Here is a 19,931-nt window from a genome sequence, read left to right on the forward strand (position 1 = left end):
TGCCCTGGTTGGGTGAATCCATTCCAAGGGCAGGGGAAAATTGCAGGTGCGGAATACTACTATTTCTCCATAATTTAATGCAGTTATTGGAGGATGACCATATACCAAGGATAGTCTATTTTACCTGTGCGAATTAATTAATGTAGCCTAGATAGAAGTCATAAATTAGCCTATTTTATGCATATCGAGGTCCCTTTAACTAATACCCCTATAGTTAGATCTTCTTCTGCGCTGGAAAATAAGAGGAAAAATCATTCGTCGTGGGTGCCATGAAGTACAACATTGTCCAAATTCATTTTGAGCAGTTGGCCTACGGCCTATCTATTAAGGGGTAATTAAACGCATGTTAGAACAAAGAGTGCTATCTGTAGAACCATGTCGTATTATCGGTATATGGAAGCAGTAGTATTCCCGTTCTCAGCATGACTGAAAAAGTACTTGTGCCATCTCCGAGGCTCGCGAGTTGAACAACAGCTGCTCCGGGGTAACTTTGTAGCCCTGCCGATTCCATGTTGTAGCCAGCAATATAACAGAAACCAAATCACCTCCGACATCGAAGAAGTCCGAATCCCAATCTATCAGTAAGTCTGGCTGTTCCAGCGCAGATCTCCAGTCAGTTTGGATGGTCAGTAACATCTCATCAGACCTTGACTGAAAGCTGCTCTGTAAAGTTGCGTATCGACTTGTACCTGTACAACATTTGCTCAGCGGCGGAACCGGTTGTCCATGGTCTATCAATTCAGTAACGTGGAGGTCGGTAGTTTCGGAAGTATAGAGCCTGTGGATTGTATCGCAAAGAATGGATGATATTCTGTCCGCTGTGAGCTTTCCAACCGATAGCGATGACGAAATGAGAAGAACCTCAACTTCATTTCCGCTTCGGGGGGTGGTCTTGATAGCAATATCTGACTCGTCTGCTGCTGGACAGAAATCACCAACTGTGTACTCCTGGTCATCCAGCAGAACCGTGGCAGTTTCATCGATATTTTGGTGTTGGACTATGGTGCTGAACCGCGTGTACGGCTTCCACGGGCTGCAGTGACGAACGATATCTCGCATCCCAGTAGTTTCGTGGGCCATACTGGCGACGTGCTGGGATTGTAACTGCTGTAAAAGATCCAAGGCGGTGGTAGTAGTGTCCATCTGGGCTCTCACTGGAATAATGTTGATACACGGACCGGTCACTCGCTCGATGCCGTTCCCTGGGACGGTGCGACCGGAGGTTACATGGCCGAAAATGATATCTGTCGTTTCCGAGAGAGAGGCGAGGACGATTGCCCATGCGGCCTTAAGGACAGTTGCGAAGGTAATTCCTTGATTCGACAACGGCAACTGAGAGGGAATGATGATAGATCGCCTTATGTGCAAGTCGTAGGTGTTTTGATAATATGGTCTGGAATGGTCTACCACATTTGTCATTTTAGAATCTGCCAGTAGGGCTTTCCAGTATACCCTGGAGTTTGTGACCTCTTGCTGAGAGATAATGGTTGATATATAGTTTGCGAAGGGGATCTCTGGCGGGCATCTCTTGCCTGAAAAGGCCGTTTGTAGACTCTGCCAAATCAGGGGTAAGCTTATCCCGTCATATTGAGCATGGGATAAGCGAAGAATAAGTCGATGCCGTTCATTATTTCCGACCACCATCAATTTAGTCAGTGGATCGCTAAGGTCACGGTCAGACTGAATGTCTCTCTGATATAAATTGCGGCAGAAAGAATCGATATCATCATCAGTTCTATGCCAGGAAATGCCTTCCAAGACCTGCTTTAGGATAACCTGGTAAAGAGTGCTTTGATAAAAGACGAAGACCGTTCGTAGGATCTGGTGTTTGCTAGTAAACTCAAACCATTTCTCTTGGATGATGTCCTGATTCCAAGGTATCTCCCCTTTCCCCTCAAGATAAATGTAGTTGAGAAGCCCTCTCGTCTTCAGCATGGAATGTGCAATGGCGGACGACTGGAAATCAGTTGCTGGTAGAATATCTGCAATGTTTCTAAGGCTAGTTTTGACATCTTCAGCGACTATCGAGAGCATATCTTCCTCTGGTGGCCCCGGAAGCAATGAGAACTGCTCATATATCGTATCGACAGGGTGATTAATGTCACGGCTTGACGGATGAACCATAATCAGAGAAGCCATGTCTGATAGAATAGGGGTCTCAAATATTTGCTGTACTGTTAAGGATAATCCTTCGGCTTGAGCTAAGCTTGTCAATCTCATTGCAACAATCGAGTCTCCGCCGGAGCGGATAAAATGGTCAGTAGCTCCTATCGTATCAACCTCTACATGAAGAGCCCTCGACCAAAGTTCGCGAAGTTTGAACTCTTCCTCCGTAGTAGGTTGCACATGGGAAGTGTCTTCTATTAGAGAAAAGCTGGCAATATCAGCAGTTGTCAAAGAGTTGACAAGTCCACGTAGCTGTCGTCGGTCTACCTTTCCGTTCATTGTAAGGGGGACTCGCGCCAAAGGCAGATAAAGGGATGGAATCATGTATGAAGGCAGCAATTCCCGAAGGGCCTTCTGGAGTTCTATCAACCGGTGACGGAGGTCTTCTGTCATATCCATGATCTCAGCGTGACCGCTAGCATTATTAAAATGCAGGAAAGCAGCTACCGTTTGTCGACCTGTGGATGCATCCAGGATAGAATCGACTGTGGCATGAGTAATGCTATTCATAGATGTAGATATGGCATGCTCGATCTCCCCTAGCTCCACGCGCTGCCCGCGAACCTTAACCAGGGTATCTTTTCGGCCAACAAATCGAATGGTTCCGTCACTATTATAGCGAACAAGATCACCTGTACGGTAGAAGCGGCGAGAAGCACCTGGAGTAAAAGGTGGAGCCCAAGAAGGGTTGCTCACAAAGACCTGTTCTGTCCTTTCTATATCGTGAAGATACCCCCTAGCAATAGTAGGACCCTCAAGCAGGAGCTCGCCCACGCAACCAAGTGGAGTGAGTTGATTATGATCATTCGGATTAGCAACCCAATAGAGCGCCCCGATAGCGCTTCCTAGATTGGCTGGATCGCTGGTAGCCGTCGCAGGAGGTGCTCCAGAGCAGTATATAGAACACTCTGCAGGACCATAACACACAATGAGCTCAAGGATATTGTACCATCTATTGATAATTTCCCATGTTGATGCTTCTCCTCCTAGAACCAGCTTCTTTAAGGAAGGGACAGAGTCTGGAGGAAGCAAGCTGGCCACTGTAGGTGTTAAGAAAGCCCAGTCGCACCGGAATCGGTTAATAGCATCTGGAAGCGCGTTCAGACGGTCATGCTCAGAAGGAATGCAGACACAGCCGCCGCGTTGTAATGTTGTAAATATATCCGCACAGCTTACATCGAATGTATATGCGGCAAACTGCAGCACCCGGGTCTCAGCCCCAATCCCCCAGCGGGTGCCGTGGGCTTTAGAGCTAGAACATAGCGAGCGGTGCTCAATAACAATTCCCTTAGGTTTACCAGTACTCCCCGATGTGAAAAGTACATATGCTGCATTCGAAGGGCTGGGGGGAGATGGCTCTATGCTAGAGTGAGGAGAGCCAGCTAACTTGTGTATGAGGTCCTCTGTCACCACAACTTCATTCTGAGGAGTAGATGACCCTAGTATCCCAGAATAATGAGGGGCACAGAGGATGACACTTGCCTGAGAATCTTTGACGATTGTCTCAAGGCGGCCCTGGGGATGGCTAGGGTCGAGGTTTACACAAGCTCCACCAGCTTTCATCACAGCCACCTGTGCCACCACAGCCCAGAGGGATTTGTCGAAGCAGAGGGGGACTAATAGCTCAGGTACCACCCCTAGGTATGTAAGATGCCGTGCGAGCACATCTGAAACGTCGTTGAGTTCTGAATAAGTGAGTTGTCCATCCCATGCATCAATTGCTATATTAGATGGCCGCTCTTGAACCTGTTGCGCGAAAACTAGAGGTACTGTAGATTCAACCGTCTCAGGATAGGCCCGGTTCCACTCCAGTACTTGTTGCCTGTCTCTTTCGCCAAACATATCTGTCTCCTTTATCTGAAGATGATAATTGGAATTATCTGCGAACATTTTTGAGATTTGGCCGAGATGGCTCATCATATTCTCGACCTGCCAACAGGAGAGCAAACATCCATCATATCTTGCCTCAATTTGAACCGTATCGTCTGAAACGTGGCATTCTACCACAAGTGGGTAGCTGTCAAAACCTTTCAGTGGTAAATCAACTTCATTACATCCTGGAAGCAGAGCATCAGTAGATGTAGTTTCCGAGATAGGTTGAATTACGAGCAAATTTTGGAATTGAGTGGCTTGGCTGCATTCTGTACTCAACATTGATATATTCTGTACTCCAAAATGCTCATGGGGTATCATTTCTGTGGCCTGTTGCTGGACATGGCTAAGGAACTCACTGAGAGTTTCAGTCGGGTTCAGCACAATCCGTACCGGGACTGTTGTAATGATTGGGCCGATTATCTTTTCGATGCCTGTGACAGGGCTATTTCTTCCAGAAAGGGTCATTCCGAACACTATATCCCGGGAGTCCGAGTATACAGAGAGAACGAACGCCCATGCGGCACGGAGTATAGTGCTTTTGAGAAATTCCGAGTTAACCAGCTTTGGTAAGGCGAACCTATGCTTCAATATGTGTTGAACAGCCGGGCGATATCCTGGAACAGTAATCATTGGGAAAGTAGCTGGGCGCTGACCAGCCAGCTGGGCCTCCCAGAAAGTTTTGGTGGACTTGAGATTGGCATTCTGTAGATATTTGATGAATAGGTTAAAACCTGGGGTATCGGGGCAAATGCCGTTTTCATATATAGAACGGACCTGGCGAAGCAGTAAAGGTAGAGACCACCCATCATATAATGAGTGATGAACCGTCAGAATAAAGTGATCATCATCAGTCATGGCATAACGTATCAGCGGAGTACCATAAGCAACATTTTCGCCCTGGTCCAATTCAAGGTATTGCTGGAGGGTTTCAGCATTTCTCCATTCGATAGAACTTTTGACTACAATCTGTATTGTCTCTCCATTCGAAGGCCTAACAAATCTTGTACGAAGGATCGGGTTTTTCTCGGATACGGTTTCCCAAGCAGCTCGGAACCGCGCTATGTCAGTAGATGGCTTGATGCGGACAACTTGTCTTAGGATATATGCTGTAGGGTTGAGAAATGTGTGCGTTACCATTCCGTCTTGGAGGGGGGTGGGAGGGTACGCATCCTCGATCAAACCAGGTGGGATACCGTACTGATTCGCAATATTTGACAGCATGGTAGATGCATCTTCTCCTTGGGCTAGAAGCTCAAATGGTTCTAGTTTTATTTCTCTCTGCTCTACTTCAGACGATCTGGAATCTATAATAGCTGCTAGGCTGGAGAGGACTGGATAGCTGAATATATCTGCCACAGAGACCCTCATATTTTGAGATGTAATTGCAGCAAGCCTCATGGCAGAAATAGAGTCACCACCAATTTCGAAAAAATGGTCATCTGCTCTAATCTTTCTCACGGAAAGGTTCAATACCTCGCTCCAATTTTGTTGCAGCCATTTCTCAGTATGCGAACTTGGAGGCCTGCGATTATCATCTAGGGAGTATCTATCCAGTTCATCTTCAGATAATGCTGCCACAGATTCGCGAAGAAGCTTCCTATCCAGCTTCCTTGCTGTAGTCGTGGGCATCCAATTGGTGGGAATGTATATTGACGGCTGCATATAATGCGGCAGCACGCGAGAAAGCAACCTTTTGAGCCTGTCAACTTGTACCTTGAAACACTGTGTCATATTGGAGAGCAAAGGCAGTGTGCGGGTAACAGCAGAGGAGTCACAGATAAAGGCTGTCAGAAGTGCTTGATCCTTCTCACCTCGGAGCATGACTATCTCAACAGCAACTTGAGAAGAGAATGGAATTAGCTTTTTGACTTGATATTCAACCTCAGAGAGCTCAATCCGCTGTCCTCGTAATTTCACCTGGGTGTCTTTTCTTCCCAAAAAGGTAATACTGCCATCGATATTGTAGCGTGCCAGGTCGCCTGTTCGGTAGAAACGACCACACATTTGGTTATTTGGTGCTGAGGAGAAACTTGGTTTCTCGAAAAATGAGTGGTCTGTCTTTTTTTCGTCATTCAAATAGCAACGGGCAAGTGTCCCTCCTTGGACCAGAAGTTCGCCAACTGCACCAACTGGGGCAAGCTGTCCGTGATTGCTAGGTCGCACTATCCATGAAACCGAGCCAACTGAGCGGCCTAACACCTCATGATGCTCTCGTGGTCCATAGAATGTCTTCATTATACAGAAGACACAAGTCTCTGTCGGTCCATAACCATTCATTAGTCGGCAATGTCCCACCCACACTTCAATGCTATTCTTATCAAGGGACTCGCCTCCTAATATTATTGTTTCAAGACTGGGAACTTGCTCGGGGCGGATAATGCGTATAACTGATGGGGTAAGGAAGGTTGTGTTGCAGTTTAGCCGGTTTATGGCCCCAGCTATATCATTCATACGCTCAGCTTCTGATGGAACGCAGACACAACCCCCATAGATAAGAGTTGTAAAAATCTCCAATATGCAAGCGTCAAAGGTGTAAGCGGAAAATTGAAACATTCTGGTCTTGGAGCTGCAGCCGATCTCTCTGCCGTGGTAAAAGGAGCTAGTACAGACGGCGGAATGCTCTATAACAACGCCCTTGGGTATTCCAGTACTTCCAGAAGTGAACAGGACATATGCAACGTCCGTAGGGTAGATCTTCGGGCAGGTGTAATCATATGGCACTTCTTCTGCCCACCAATCTGAACAACTAGAAACCAATACAATATCCTGTGTTAAACTGGCGATTATATTCGAGGTTTCTGGGCTGGTAAGAGCTAAACGGGAGCCGGACTGGTTGATAATGGTTGCTAAGCGGGATTTTGGGTGTTCTGGGTCTAGGGGTATGAATGCTGCCCCAGCCTTAAGAATTCCGAGCATCGCAACAATGGCATAAGAAGACTTTGTGAAACAGATGGGAATCATGTCTGAGGACCTAACTCCCATTGAAATAAGGACGTGAGAGAGTTGGGTCCCTCTTTTGTCCAAATCAGAGTAGGTAAATGTTGCATCCCAAGAATCAATAGCAATAGCATCAGGATTGCTCTTTGTGTTGATTTCAATGAGAGAATGAATACAATCATAGACGGGAGGAGGTATAACGGTGTTCCACTTCTGGACTTGTTGGTTATGATACTCGTCAAAAAGATTGACCGACCCAGCAGGGGACAGGGGGTTTGACACAATGTAGAAAAGTGCTGCGGATAAAGCAGAAGATACGTTCGCAGCATACCCAGGCGAGAGGCATGAAGCAGAATAGCTGATACCTATCTGGAGCCCGTGATTGGTATCTGTTACATTGACCGTTATGTCATACTAAGAAGTGGATTAGAATGGTATAAGTCTAAAAGACAGGTTAAACCGTGCCGCGAAACACTTACTTCTGTAGGGTCAAGTCCAGATATATACTCAATTTGCATATCGCCGAGAACAGTATTGCCCACATCACGGCGCTGCACACTCACAACTGAGTTAAATAATGATCGTCCCGTAAGACCCATATGATGTTGTATTTCAGCTAGACTCGTATGCTGGAATGGCAGTGCCTTGAAATACTCGTCTTGGAGATCTTGGAGTTCGCAAAGAACTGTCTTCTTGCTTATCTCTGCAATGTCGATAGTGCAGACAAGCATATTGATAAGCGGTCCGACAGAACTCTCAATCTTAGGAAGAGGGATCTCTCTACCGGCAGTAAGATACCCAAAGCACACCTGATCCTCTCCTGTATAGGCTGATAGAACCAATGCCCATGCCAAACGCACCACATTCGCGAGTGTTACGTCGTTTTGTCGACAAAACTGGCGCATCTCAGAGACACTGGGTGTTTTGACATCAATATCATTCATAGCCGAGAGCCCTTCCATGGGGTCCAGCAAAGGGGGGAAATGGCATGGCATAACTTTGTCAAGGTAAGCTTCCCAAAATGATAACGCATCTTCGGTCGGTTGAGCCTGAATATGTGCTATGTAATCACTATAAGGCATAGCTGGAGTTGAAGAGAAGTCATCGTTATACGCTCGAGCAATGTCATTAACAAGAACTGCCATTGATGTGCCATCCATCAAAGCATGGCTTATTTCGAGTTTAAAATAAGCCACCCCGTCTCTGGACTTCGCAATTGTCATGCGGTGGGGAGGGCATCCTTCTTTGACAGAAAGTATACCCAAAGTACATAGAGTAGCAATGGCATGATCAGGAGAGTCGCATACCAGTATTGATGATCGGGTATCGTAGCTGTGTAGAACAGCCTGGTCAAATGGTCTCTCGGATATGCCCGCTAAAAAGACGGTACGAAGTATAGGGTGTCGATCAACCACTTGCTGCCATGCTAATGCCAGTTTCTGCGCATCAGTTGGATTCCCGTTTGTTGATTTAACTCGCATAATCGCAGAATAAAGATAAGTCCCTTCATCTCGAGCTTGGCTAAGAAGCATGCCCTCCTGGAGCGGAGAGCATGAATATATATCTTCAAAATCAGGTATAGAAAATCCTAGTTGGGGTAGCTTCTGTGTTAGGAGAGCATCTAACGTCGAATAAGAAGATATCTGAAGCAATGGGTAATCACTTCGCGTGAGGGTAAAGTCTGTGGATACCAACTCCTGTGGTATAGTCTTCAGGCTCTGCGTGAAATTTTTGAGCCATTCCGCAATGAGCTCCGTATGTTTCATTTTTCGATTGAACGAGAATGTAAAACTGGCACGTCCGTTCACAATGTACGCATTAATATCGAATAGAGAGTATCTCTTGACACATTTCCCAACATCGCCGTCGTTGAAAGGTTGAAGCTGAAATATCCCATCTTCTCGTTCAAGGCCTTGGTATAGTCCAAGGTAATTGAATAATATTTCCATCGGCATATGGTCTCTGAAGCGCTCCGCGCCGTCGGGATTCAGGTATTTCGAGGTAAAGTAAGACCAGCCGTTAGCTGGGAGTTCTTTTCTTTGATCCTTTACATGTCTCACTATGTCAGACAGCGTATCACTCGGCCCTATCGGTATGCTAAGTGGGGAGATCGTGGTAAACCAGCCCACAGAGTCTGACAGGTCAATATCAGAAGTCCATGGTTGGCGACCATGGCCTTCGTTGAAAATAGCTGGCGGCTCACGATCAAAAGTTTTGAGAAAGGATACTAAAATAGCAGTGATGAAGACATCTAGCGGCTCAGTCCTCATAGCTTGATGACAGCTATTCACTAGAAGCTGGGTCTCCTCGGCGTTCAACGATGCAGCTAGTTGGATTGTGTCTCCCTGGATGTTTTCTACTCCATCCATCCCCCAATATTCATAATTCGCCCTTGGAACAAAGTAGTTGATTGATGACTTCGCCGTTAAGTGTTTACTAGCATAATCAGCCTGTAGTTTTTGCCATTTTTGGAAAGAAAATGGCTCGTTTGGCGGAATAGAGGTGTCCCCAAGGACGTGATCTTCTAGTTCTTGGAAAATAATGCGCCATGATACAAGATCGATAACGAGGTGGTGAGCAACGAAAAAGATAAGAGGGTCTTCTCCAGCGATATTGAAATATTCAACGGCAAATACTGGGCCAGCTTGTATGTCCAGCTGCCTCTGAGCTGCAGTTGCAAGGCTAAGAGCCTCTTCTCGTGTTGAAACTGTGTGCTCCCGGAAACGATACACTGTCTTCCCTGGTCTTGTAATAACCTGCGTCCATCGACCATCTGAAGACTTTCGGAACCGTGCACGCAGCATTGAATGACGCTCCACAATCACTTCAATTCCGCCCTTCAAAGTTTCTACGGGAACGTGACGTACGAGCCGTAGAAGGAAACTCTGGTTGAATTGATTTGCTGATATTTCCGTAGCACCTTGTGAGATTTCTTCGAAATATAGTTGCTGGATTGGGCTCAAACCAAAAGAGACTTCTAACAGTTCTTCTTCGTGCAGTGAAGGATGGTTGATAATTTCCACGGAGTGGGCCATTTTGCTAATTGTCGAGCTGCGCATGACGTCTTTGAATGAAATTTTGAGGCCTTCATTGCGGCACATAACAACCAGCTGCATTGCAGTGATAGAATCACCACCAATGTTCAAGAATGAACGATTTGAGAGAACACGGCTATTAGATATGTTCAGCACCCGAGAAATAATTGCCTGTAGTCGCTGCAAAATTGTAGAACTTGGCGAAGAAGCATTCCCCATGACATCGTTTTTCTCCTCAGCTACACGTTCGGCGAAGGCATCATTAAGACTTTCCACCCATTGTGATATTTTCCGACGATCAATTTTCCGCGAAATTGTCAAGGGAAAGTTTGAGCACACAATCCAGACAGTTGGAACCATGTAGCTTGGTAACAAGGTTGTCATGCGATCACGAATGGCATCGGCTTGGTTTGCAGATTCATCGTCATTCAACATTATCATTTCTGACGACTGAGGTTGGGTGTGTGAGATATCCTTGAAGCCGATAACAACGACCAGTTTTTTTGAGCAAGGCCCATAATTAGGAAATAGAACAACTGAATGCTGCACTGAAGAGTAACTGCTAATTTCCTTCTCAATCTCGGCCATTTCAACTCGTTGCCCGTTAAGTTTGATTTGGGAGTCTTTTCGCCCTACGTATACTAGACTCCCATCTGGCATTTGTCTGGCGAGGTCCCCGGTTTTGTAAAACCGTGATCCATTGGCAACAACCCCCCTCCATTTCGGAGGATCGATGAATACTTCAAGGGTAAGCTCAGGACTGATATACCCCTTGCTGACAATAGGGCCTTCCACAAGTAATTCCCCAACGCAACCTGCAGGGACCAGGTATTGACTATTCATCGGGTTTGTAACCCAAAATATACAGCCACGGGCTTTCCCTATGTTTGAGGGATGGAGTCCTTCATGCAAGACTGAAAAAGACGACATGATAGTGCACTCTGCAGGCCCATAGCTGTTTATCAAGCGTACTGGCTTTTGCCATAGTTGAACAAGGTCACTTGTAACGGCCTCACCCACCAATGCTAACATCTGTAAAGATGGCATTGCTTCAGGTGATAGGAATCCAGCCACTGAGGGTGTCAAAAAGGCATGAGTGACCCCAAGACGATTGATAGCGCCAGCAAGATCATTAAGTCGATCATAGTCGGAAGGCAAACAGACACAACCTCCAGTGCAGAGTGTAAGAAAAATTTCAGCATTGCTGGTATCGAATGTAAATGCGGAGAATTGTAGGACTCGGGATTCATTATTAATGTCCAAATCCGCGTTGTGGTCGATTAAAGAACATACTCCCTTATGTAGAACCATAATTCCCTTAGGTTTTCCAGTACTGCCAGAAGTAAAATTAACCATGGCTACATTGTCCGGAGATGCAAGCGATATAACACCTGGTTTGGCCACTGGTAGGTTGAAGAGGAGAGAAGGGTCCACCAGAATAACATAGTCAACCATATGCCGTATTTTATTGCCGTAGCTTTCTGATCCGGTAAGAACGATACGGGATTTAGTTTGATGGATGATATTGTCTATATGCCGAGCTGGATGTGCTGGGCTTATAGAAGTGTATGCACCGCCAGCTTTAAGAACCGCCAGCATCGATACTATCGCCCAGGGGGTTTTATCGAAGCAAAGAGCCACCACTCTTTCGGGACAAACGTCCAGGGAAATAAGGAGCGCAGCAAGCTTTGAAGATAGTTCTTCTACTTGAATGTAGGAAAGAGACATATCCGCTGAACAAACAGCTGGTGATTTGGGGTATAGAGCCACCTGGCTGCTAAAGCGGCTATGAATACAATCATGGACCGAATATGGAACAGCACCGTTTCCGTTGATGGAAAACAAGTATTCGGTTTGTTTATTCCCCAGGGCGTCCACACAATGCAGCTTCGTTGTTGGGTATTTCAGAAAGGCGGAAAGGATTGTGGTGAAGGTGGAGGTTAGCAACTCTGCTTGCTTTTCCGACATAATAGTACTCCAGTAGCTAATATCAATGTCGATAGCTGAATCATCCGCAGTGATGCTCACAGCCAGATCATACTCGGTTGGGTCGCTTCCGCCAAGACATTGAATCTCAATATGTCCAGTTGAGTTCTGCTGCACCATGGGCCTCTGTAACGACAGTATGGTATTAAATAGGCGTTCACTGGCCAACCCGAGAGCATGTTGCATTTCGGCAAGTGACGTACGCTGATATGGCAGAGAGTTAACAAAATCTTCGTTTATATTCTGTGCCAAGGAAAGTAGGGTGGATGAGTCGTCTGCATTGACACGGCAGGCTAACATTGTGATAAATGCGCCTACTGCATTTTCCATGTCTAGACCATCGATTTCACGACCTGAAGACAGGTATCCAAAGACAACGTCAGACTCTCCCGTATATACACGGAGGAGGATGGCCCAGACAGTTTGAAAAATGTTCGCCATTGTTATACCATTTTCTCTGGAAAATGCTTGGAGGTCAATCATGGTAGACCCTGAGACTGGAATGTTGACGGTTCGCAGTTCCTTCATTCTCGAGTCACCGTCATGGAGCCGTGGAAAAAAGGTTGGTTTAGTACCTTCGAGGTATTTAGACCAGAAAAGTAATGTTGTCTCTTTTGGATGGTTCAAGGAGAGGGCTACGTAGTCCCGGTACAGAAGCCCCGGCTGCAATCCATGGGAATAGGCAGCTCTCAAATCTCGGAGTATTATTCCCATCGATGTGCCATCAATCAGAGTATGGTTGATTTCCAGATTGAAGTATATCTTCTCCTTATCCTCGCAGATGGTCATACGGTGTGAAGGAATAAGCTCATTATAGTCCAGGGGTTTATTCTGGGGTTGCCGAGATAAACTATCGAAGTCCCCAACAATCTCTATCCGTGGAGTATGCTTCTTTAGAACGACTTGCGTATATAAATATTCTCGTGAGAGACCCTCCACGAAGAAAGTCCGCAAAGACGAATGCCTTGCAACAACGCGTGTCCACGCTACTTGTAGGTTTCCAATACTAACACGAGAGGTAGGAGAAGAACAATAAACTTCGCATACAACGTAGAACTTATAAGTTTCTGGCGCTTGGGCTTGGCTGATGAGGATACCTTCTTGCATTGGAGAGCAAGGATAAGCATCCTCTATATCTACCAAACCTCGATAACCCGCTTTCTTAGCTATATCATCAAGGGCTGATTCATTCATTCCCGGCAAAAGTGAAAATGGGAATAATGATACCGGTTCCTGGAAGTCAATGACCCCTGGTGTATCTTGCCTGACTGCTTCGGCTGCAATCTGGCGTATGGTTTTGCTTTTTAACACTACCTTGACTGGAACAAGAATGCCTTGAGCTCGGCAGCGAGAAGAGACTTGCATCGCAGTGATGGAATCTCCACCTTGGGCCAGAAAACCCCGGCCCATCAAAATATTGGCTGGCCCGGTATTCAGTACTGAACTAATGATGGTTCTTATGATATCCTCAGTATCATTCCTTGGGAGACTGTCACCGTTGGTATCAGAGTCCATTGTTTCGTTCAGGTAGCTACTGGGCAGGCTGTTTATGTGGGACATAATGGAAGAACGGTCCAATTTACCATTTGTCGACAGTGGGAAGGATTTAACCGTAATCCACGTTGAAGGGACCATGTAAGACGGTAGAATGGATGATATGAATAACCTGACATTCGACACGATTGTAGGAAAATACTCTCCATTTTCATCGTGGAGGAATTTGAGTCCTGCGTCTCCCTTTGTCACAGAACAAAAGGTTTGGTTCTCTAGTAAGACTAGAGCTACTAGTTTTCCTTTGAATGGTCCTGCTTTTGGCACTAGAGTAACAGCATTTTGAATATCGGCGTGGAGTAACAAAGCGTTGTCAATTTCACCAAGTTCAATTCGTTGGCCATTTAGTTTCACCTGATGATCACGACGGCCCATGAAATGAACAGAGCCGTCCGAGTTATATCGAGCCAAGTCCCCTGTTCGGTATACCTTTCTAGGATGCTCTGCCACGGAGGGATCATGCTTCATTAGCCACGCAGGCGGTTGTATAAATACTGCGTTTGTTTTGATTTCGTCGTTGAGATAGCCTCGAGCAACGACTGGTCCTTCTATGAGAAGCTCACCCACTGTGCCAATGACGCAGAGCTTGGATGGGTTATCTATTTCTGTAATCCAGGTTCGAGCACCTAGGCCATATCCTATATTGAGAGGAGAGACGGAGGGTAATACAGGCGACAGTGCTGTACACCAAACCGAACACTCTGCAGGGCCATATATATTCACAAGATTGATATGCTCGGCCCATAAGTCGATATTCTCCTTTCGAACAGCCTCACCACCAAGTCCCAGAGTATGGACTCCGGGAATATCAGACGGCTGCAGTATGCTAGCCACAGACGGAGTAAGATATAACGCATTAATTTTAAAACGATTGATGACTCCCGCGAGGTCATCGAGTCTTTCGTCGTTACTTGGGATGCATAGTGTCCCGCCCCGTACCAGGCAGCCGAAAGTTTCGCCAATGCTGACATCGAATGTATATGCTGCGAACTGCAAAACACGTGCACCAGGAGCATACTTCATAACAGAGCCGTAGGCTTGGATGCTGCTGCAGAGTGCACGGTGCTCAACAACAATTCCTTTGGGTTTACCAGTGCTCCCTGAAGTGAAAACAACAAAAGCGGGGTTCTCTGGTGATATGGCTAAGGAAGCTGTTATGGTCGGTGGATCATCTCGCAAAGTGTCCAGAAACGATGGGCCAATGCTGATAACGGTTGACACAAACATCTCAAAAAGTGGTATATTTTCTTGGGAAACTAGAGCAACAGGCGCCTTGCATTGGCGGAGCATTTCCTCCCTACGATTTGGTGGATGTTCTGGATCAAATGCGACACATGCTCCACCTGCTTTGAGGATCGCAAGTTGTGATACAACCATCCAGCATGATTTCGGGAAGCATATGGGCACGAGGGTATTCGGTCTGATAGCATGGCTTGCAAGGTGTAGGGCCAATTTTGATGAAATACCATCAAGTTCCTTGTAGGTCAAGTGTCCATCCCACGCTTCCACTGCAATCTCATCCGGCTGTATCACAGCCCGCCTATGGATTAGTTCATGAATACAATCATTTACCATTGGCCACTGATCCTGATTCCAGTGTCCAATTTGGATGTTATCACGAGCAGACATCATATCCAGTTCTCCTATTGGTTGATGATAATTATTAGCAATCAAGTGAATAATATGTTGAAATGTTCCCATAACATTTTCAGCCATTGCGCTGCTTATGGTCTCATCAAAATGGCGCAATGTCAGGGATATCCTTTTCCTGGATACAAAGACGTTGACAGAGATATTATACTGTACACTTGGGTTAGCAAGATGCGCAAAATAGAGTGGAAAGAGCCATATATATACCTCTGTGGGATCCTTTTCAGAGACCACACTAAGAGCGATTCCCCGGTCAGAGCCATCAGTGGCTATTGTCTCATCTTGAGCACTCTGCAGCGACAAGATAGTGTTAAACAATGACTGTGAAATACCAAGAGCATGCTGTATCTCAGCAATCGAGCAGTGCTGATGTGGTAGTCCTCTGAGAAAATTATGTTGAACTTCTGTTAAAACGGCAGACACTACTTTGTCCGGTGACAAAGATGCTCGATAAATCATCATATTCACAAATACGCCTACTGCGTTATGGATATTTGGCACTGGGAGATCGCGGCCAGATGTTAAGTATCCAAAGCATACATCATCACGCCGGGTATAAGCCCTTAGAGTAAGTGCCCATGCTGCTTGAAAGACAGTTGCAGGTGTAAAATTATGAGCCGCACAGAACCTGTGGAGCGCATCCGTATTCTTGATGTTAGTTACTATTTCACGGGGCTGATTTTTCCCCCCGCTGAAATCATCGTTAAGGGTTGGGAAGTAACATGGCACCACACCAAGCAGATGCTCCGTCCAGTATGAGAGCGACGCGCCCCGTGGGAGTTGCTGGAGGTAGCGAATAAACGGCGAGTATTTCACTGTCTTGGTACTGTCAAGTAAACCGCCGTATGCTTGACATATATCCCTCAATAAAACTAGACTTGATATACCATCAATCAAGGCATGGCTGATATCAATGGTGCAGAAGATCCTTCTTTCTGCCTTGACAGATGAAACGATGAAAGCGACTGGTGGCTGGAGGGGGCCATCGGTGCGTTTATATTCATCAAGGTTCCACCAAAACTCATTTTCATCCTCAAATTGCCATATATCAGCTAGCACATCCCCTGTTTTCAGTACAAGTTGATCAAATAACCCGTCTTCTGTCTCTGTTTCTGTGTCGATGAAGATGGTGCGCAAGACGGGATGAAGTTGAACGACTTGGCGCCAAGCTCTGATTAATAAGCTCACGTTTGCGCACGTGCCACAATCTGTCCAGTGTCTCTCAACCTCAGCCCTACCAATGTTGTCGATATCAACTTCAGGACTTTGTGACGAGGACGATGATGCTGGCAACGGTACGACCTCACAAGTAAGTCGAAACTGATATTTGTCAGGGTAGTGCTGTTGAGCGAGAAGTATTCCGCGCTGGACGGGCGACAACGGATAGATATCCTCCACCTGACCCATTTCGAGTCCCAATTGCACAACCCTCTCCTCATTAACTGTACAATCTGGAAGTTCAGGGGTTAGCTGAGCACTATCAATGCAGCCAGCCTCGCTATTTTCGATTTTTTGAGCCAGGTCTAATATCGTCGGGAGTTGTATGATATCCTCTAGCTTCACGACAAGACCGATATCGCGCAATGTACTCAGCAATTGCATGGCTTGGATAGAGTCGCCTCCATTTTGGATAAAGGATCTCTCTAACCAGACATCCTCTGGCTGGTCTAAACCGATAATTTTGCTACAGACCTCTTGTAGCTGTCTTTCCTGATTGTTCGATGGCAGAGTTCTACAAATTTCAGAGCCTTCATATTTGCCTGTCGCGCGATTGAAGATGTCTGTTGATATGGCAGATACCCACTGACGGACTGCAACTCCATTCAGTTTCCCAGAACTCGTTAAAGGAATAGACTTCACTGGAATCCAGATAGTTGGATGCATGTAACCTGGCAGTCGCTCCCGTAGGCCGCTCGCAATACCTTCCAATTCTGCTTTCGCGGCTGATAGTTCAAGGTCATCTATCAGTTCGACGTCCGTGGACATTTGTTTGAAGTTCTTTAATGATATGACTGCGGTTAGCGAGCCCTGACATGGGCCTTCTGTTGGGAGCACTACAACCACCTGTCCAGCCAATTCGTGGGACATTAGATGATGCTCAACCTCACCTAGTTCGATTCTAAGGCCGCGTAACTTCACCTGGTTATCTTTACGGCCACTGAAAGAAATGCTGCCATCAAAGTTGAATCGAGCTAAGTCCCCGGTTTTATAAATCCGACTGGAGCTAGAGGGTTCGACTGCTGCCCAACTTGTTGAGTTTAGAAACACTGCTTCAGTCTTCCTTTTCTCGTTTAAGTACCCGCGTGCCACGATTGGACCTTGTATTAGAAGCTCGCCAGGCGCGCCAATTGGGAGAAGCTTCTCGTGATCATCCTTATCAACAATCCAGCAGCAACCACCCAAGGGATACCCAATATTAGTGTGGCTGGAGGTAGAGGATAACCTTGGGTTTGCGGTGGCGGCAATAGAACACTCTGTAGGGCCATACCCGTTCGCAAGCCGAACATGTGGCGCCCAAGTTTGGATATTTTCGGGCTGAACTGCCTCACCACCAAGTACAAGGAATTTGAGCGATGGCACCATTTTTGGACTCATTAGTTTCACGAGAGATGGAGTCAGGAATGTCCATGTGATACCAAACTGCTGTATACATCTCTCCGGACCCTTGGACCTCTCTTCGTCATTAGGAATGCACACGCAGGCACCTGTGATAAGCGATGTAAGGATCTCCAAGACGCTTACGTCAAAGGTAAAGGAAGCCAGTTGGAGCACCTTGTCGCCATGGTTCATCTCCGACGCCTTCTGTTGTGCTATAGCCCCCGTTAGGAATTGGCGATGTTCAACCACGCAACCTTTGGGCTTCCCAGTACTCCCCGAAGTAAAAATGATGTATAATGCATTTGAAGGGGTAACTGTTGTGATGGCCTGTCGAGTAAATGTTTTCTGGTCTACTTTGAGTGTGTCCACGAGTGTGGGATCAACTGGTAGCACCCTGCCGCCAAACCAACCCCATTTTCCAGAATACTCTTGAGCAGTTAGGATCAACTGTGAATTAGCCTGGCCAACTATATCTTTGTGTCTAGTTTCCGGGTGTGACGGGTCAAGGAATAGGATGGTGCCGCCCGCTCGAACGACGGCTAACATTGCTATCACAGCGTATACCGATTTGGGAAAGCAAAGAACGACGATTGATTCTGGTACCACGCCTAAGCTCTGCAGATGCAGAGCGATCCCTGCGCTCAAAGCATTTAACTCCTCGTAGCTTACACTGCGTTCCGAGGTCTGTATCGCTTGCCTAAGTGGATACTTAGAGACAGCCTCTTCGAAAAGGGCGCCCACACATCTGTCAATCGATTTGGGCGAGTTGCTACTCCATGCTTGTAACTGGTTCCGCAACCGGGGATGAACGAGGTTAATTTGTGATACCTCACTAAAAGGGTTGGCTAATATTTCCATCACAATTTGGCCAACTGTAGCTGAGACAATCTCTGCATATCCTTGATTTAAGTGGCTAGTTCTGTAGAACAAAGCAGCTCTAGGTGAGGGCTTCCCCGAATCCACATGGAGCCAGACGTCGAACTATGCGACACACTGTTAGATGAACTACTTCGCAAGAATTACAGGAGCGAGTGGCTACTCACTTTTGGCTCCCACTGTGCATTTTTCGTCTCATTGAATATCCAAACCGCAGAATTACATGGTACATCGGCTTCGAGAGAATCTATATTACCAAGCGCAGTACTCATAGCTTCCATTGGCATAGATTTGAGCAAGTCGTCGGATTTTGTATTCTCATCTATAGAGATCGAAAATATACCTGAGCTGGTGTCCGATATCGCTGCCGCACATACATATCCGCTACCGGTGAACGTTTTCAAGACCACGGCCCAGGCTGCCTGAAGTATTGCTTTGAGGGACACGTTCCCCCTTTCACAAAACCCTATGATCTCCTGGTAAGAGGGCAGTTCAATGGGTGTTTCTGCCAGTTCGAAGCTATGGGGTATTTCACTATCATCCAAAAGAACCGGAAATCTGCAAGCTGTTGCCGATGACCCATATCGTCTTGGGTTAATGGTATCAACGCTGTGAGGCATGGCGATGATGGTCAAGAAGGTGGAAATGAATCTATGCAGAAGACAAAAATCCGAATGGTGGTATGCCCGATTGCGACAGAGGTTGCATTACCAATGGGAGCTAAATATGATTCATAGGCATTCAAGCTGAGTATTACCTTGGTGTGACTTTATGGTAACACACTGGATCCTAATTATTTCTACCCGGCGTGGTCTTCCAGATAAACCGCTGCAATATACCCCGTAGCTAGCCATTTTACTGGCTCAATAGAGCTCAACCACGTGTATCTCGGAAGTAGCAACTCGAGTGGTATTCATCCTCAGCCGCAAATACCGAGAGAAGGATGCCTACGAGATTTCAATGCTGCCAGGATACCATGAACCCTTGCCAGTGCTAATAGTATCATCCACAGGAGATGGGGCGCATGCACGTAACCCTTGCTTGTAAACTAGGATTTATATCATTGCAAAGGTAATCGATGAACTCGGTAGACCATGCTGCTGGGGGGTTACAATTGATTTCAAATCTAGTCTAGCCGGTTAATTCTTAGCTCCGATTTGCGAAAATATACACTGACAGAGAATATTTCCTGCGGTAATATCCTTATTTGGGCAAGGTCCGCGCCTGCATGAGGATTTAAGTTGTATCTCACCATCC

At 46.4% G+C, this 19,931-nt stretch overlaps 1 protein-coding gene across 1 annotated transcript; it reads right to left on the bottom strand.

Annotated features, from left to right (window-relative positions):
* Nucleotides 1–417: 417 nt before the first annotated feature.
* ARB_02750 (nonribosomal peptide synthase, putative) lies at nucleotides 418–19,294 on the bottom strand (the record flags this gene model as incomplete). The annotated part of the gene is made up of 3 exons (XM_003010972.1): nucleotides 418–7,392; nucleotides 7,458–18,779; nucleotides 18,842–19,294. The coding sequence occupies 3 exons, from the start codon at nucleotides 19,292–19,294 to the stop codon at nucleotides 418–420; spliced, it is 18,750 nt and encodes a 6,249-aa protein (XP_003011018.1).
* Between the last annotated feature and the right edge of the window lie 637 nt (nucleotides 19,295–19,931).

Source organism: Trichophyton benhamiae, assembly GCF_000151125.1.
Source record: "Trichophyton benhamiae CBS 112371 chromosome Unknown contig01206.0, whole genome shotgun sequence".
Taxonomy (NCBI): Eukaryota; Fungi; Ascomycota; class Eurotiomycetes; order Onygenales; family Arthrodermataceae; genus Trichophyton; species Trichophyton benhamiae.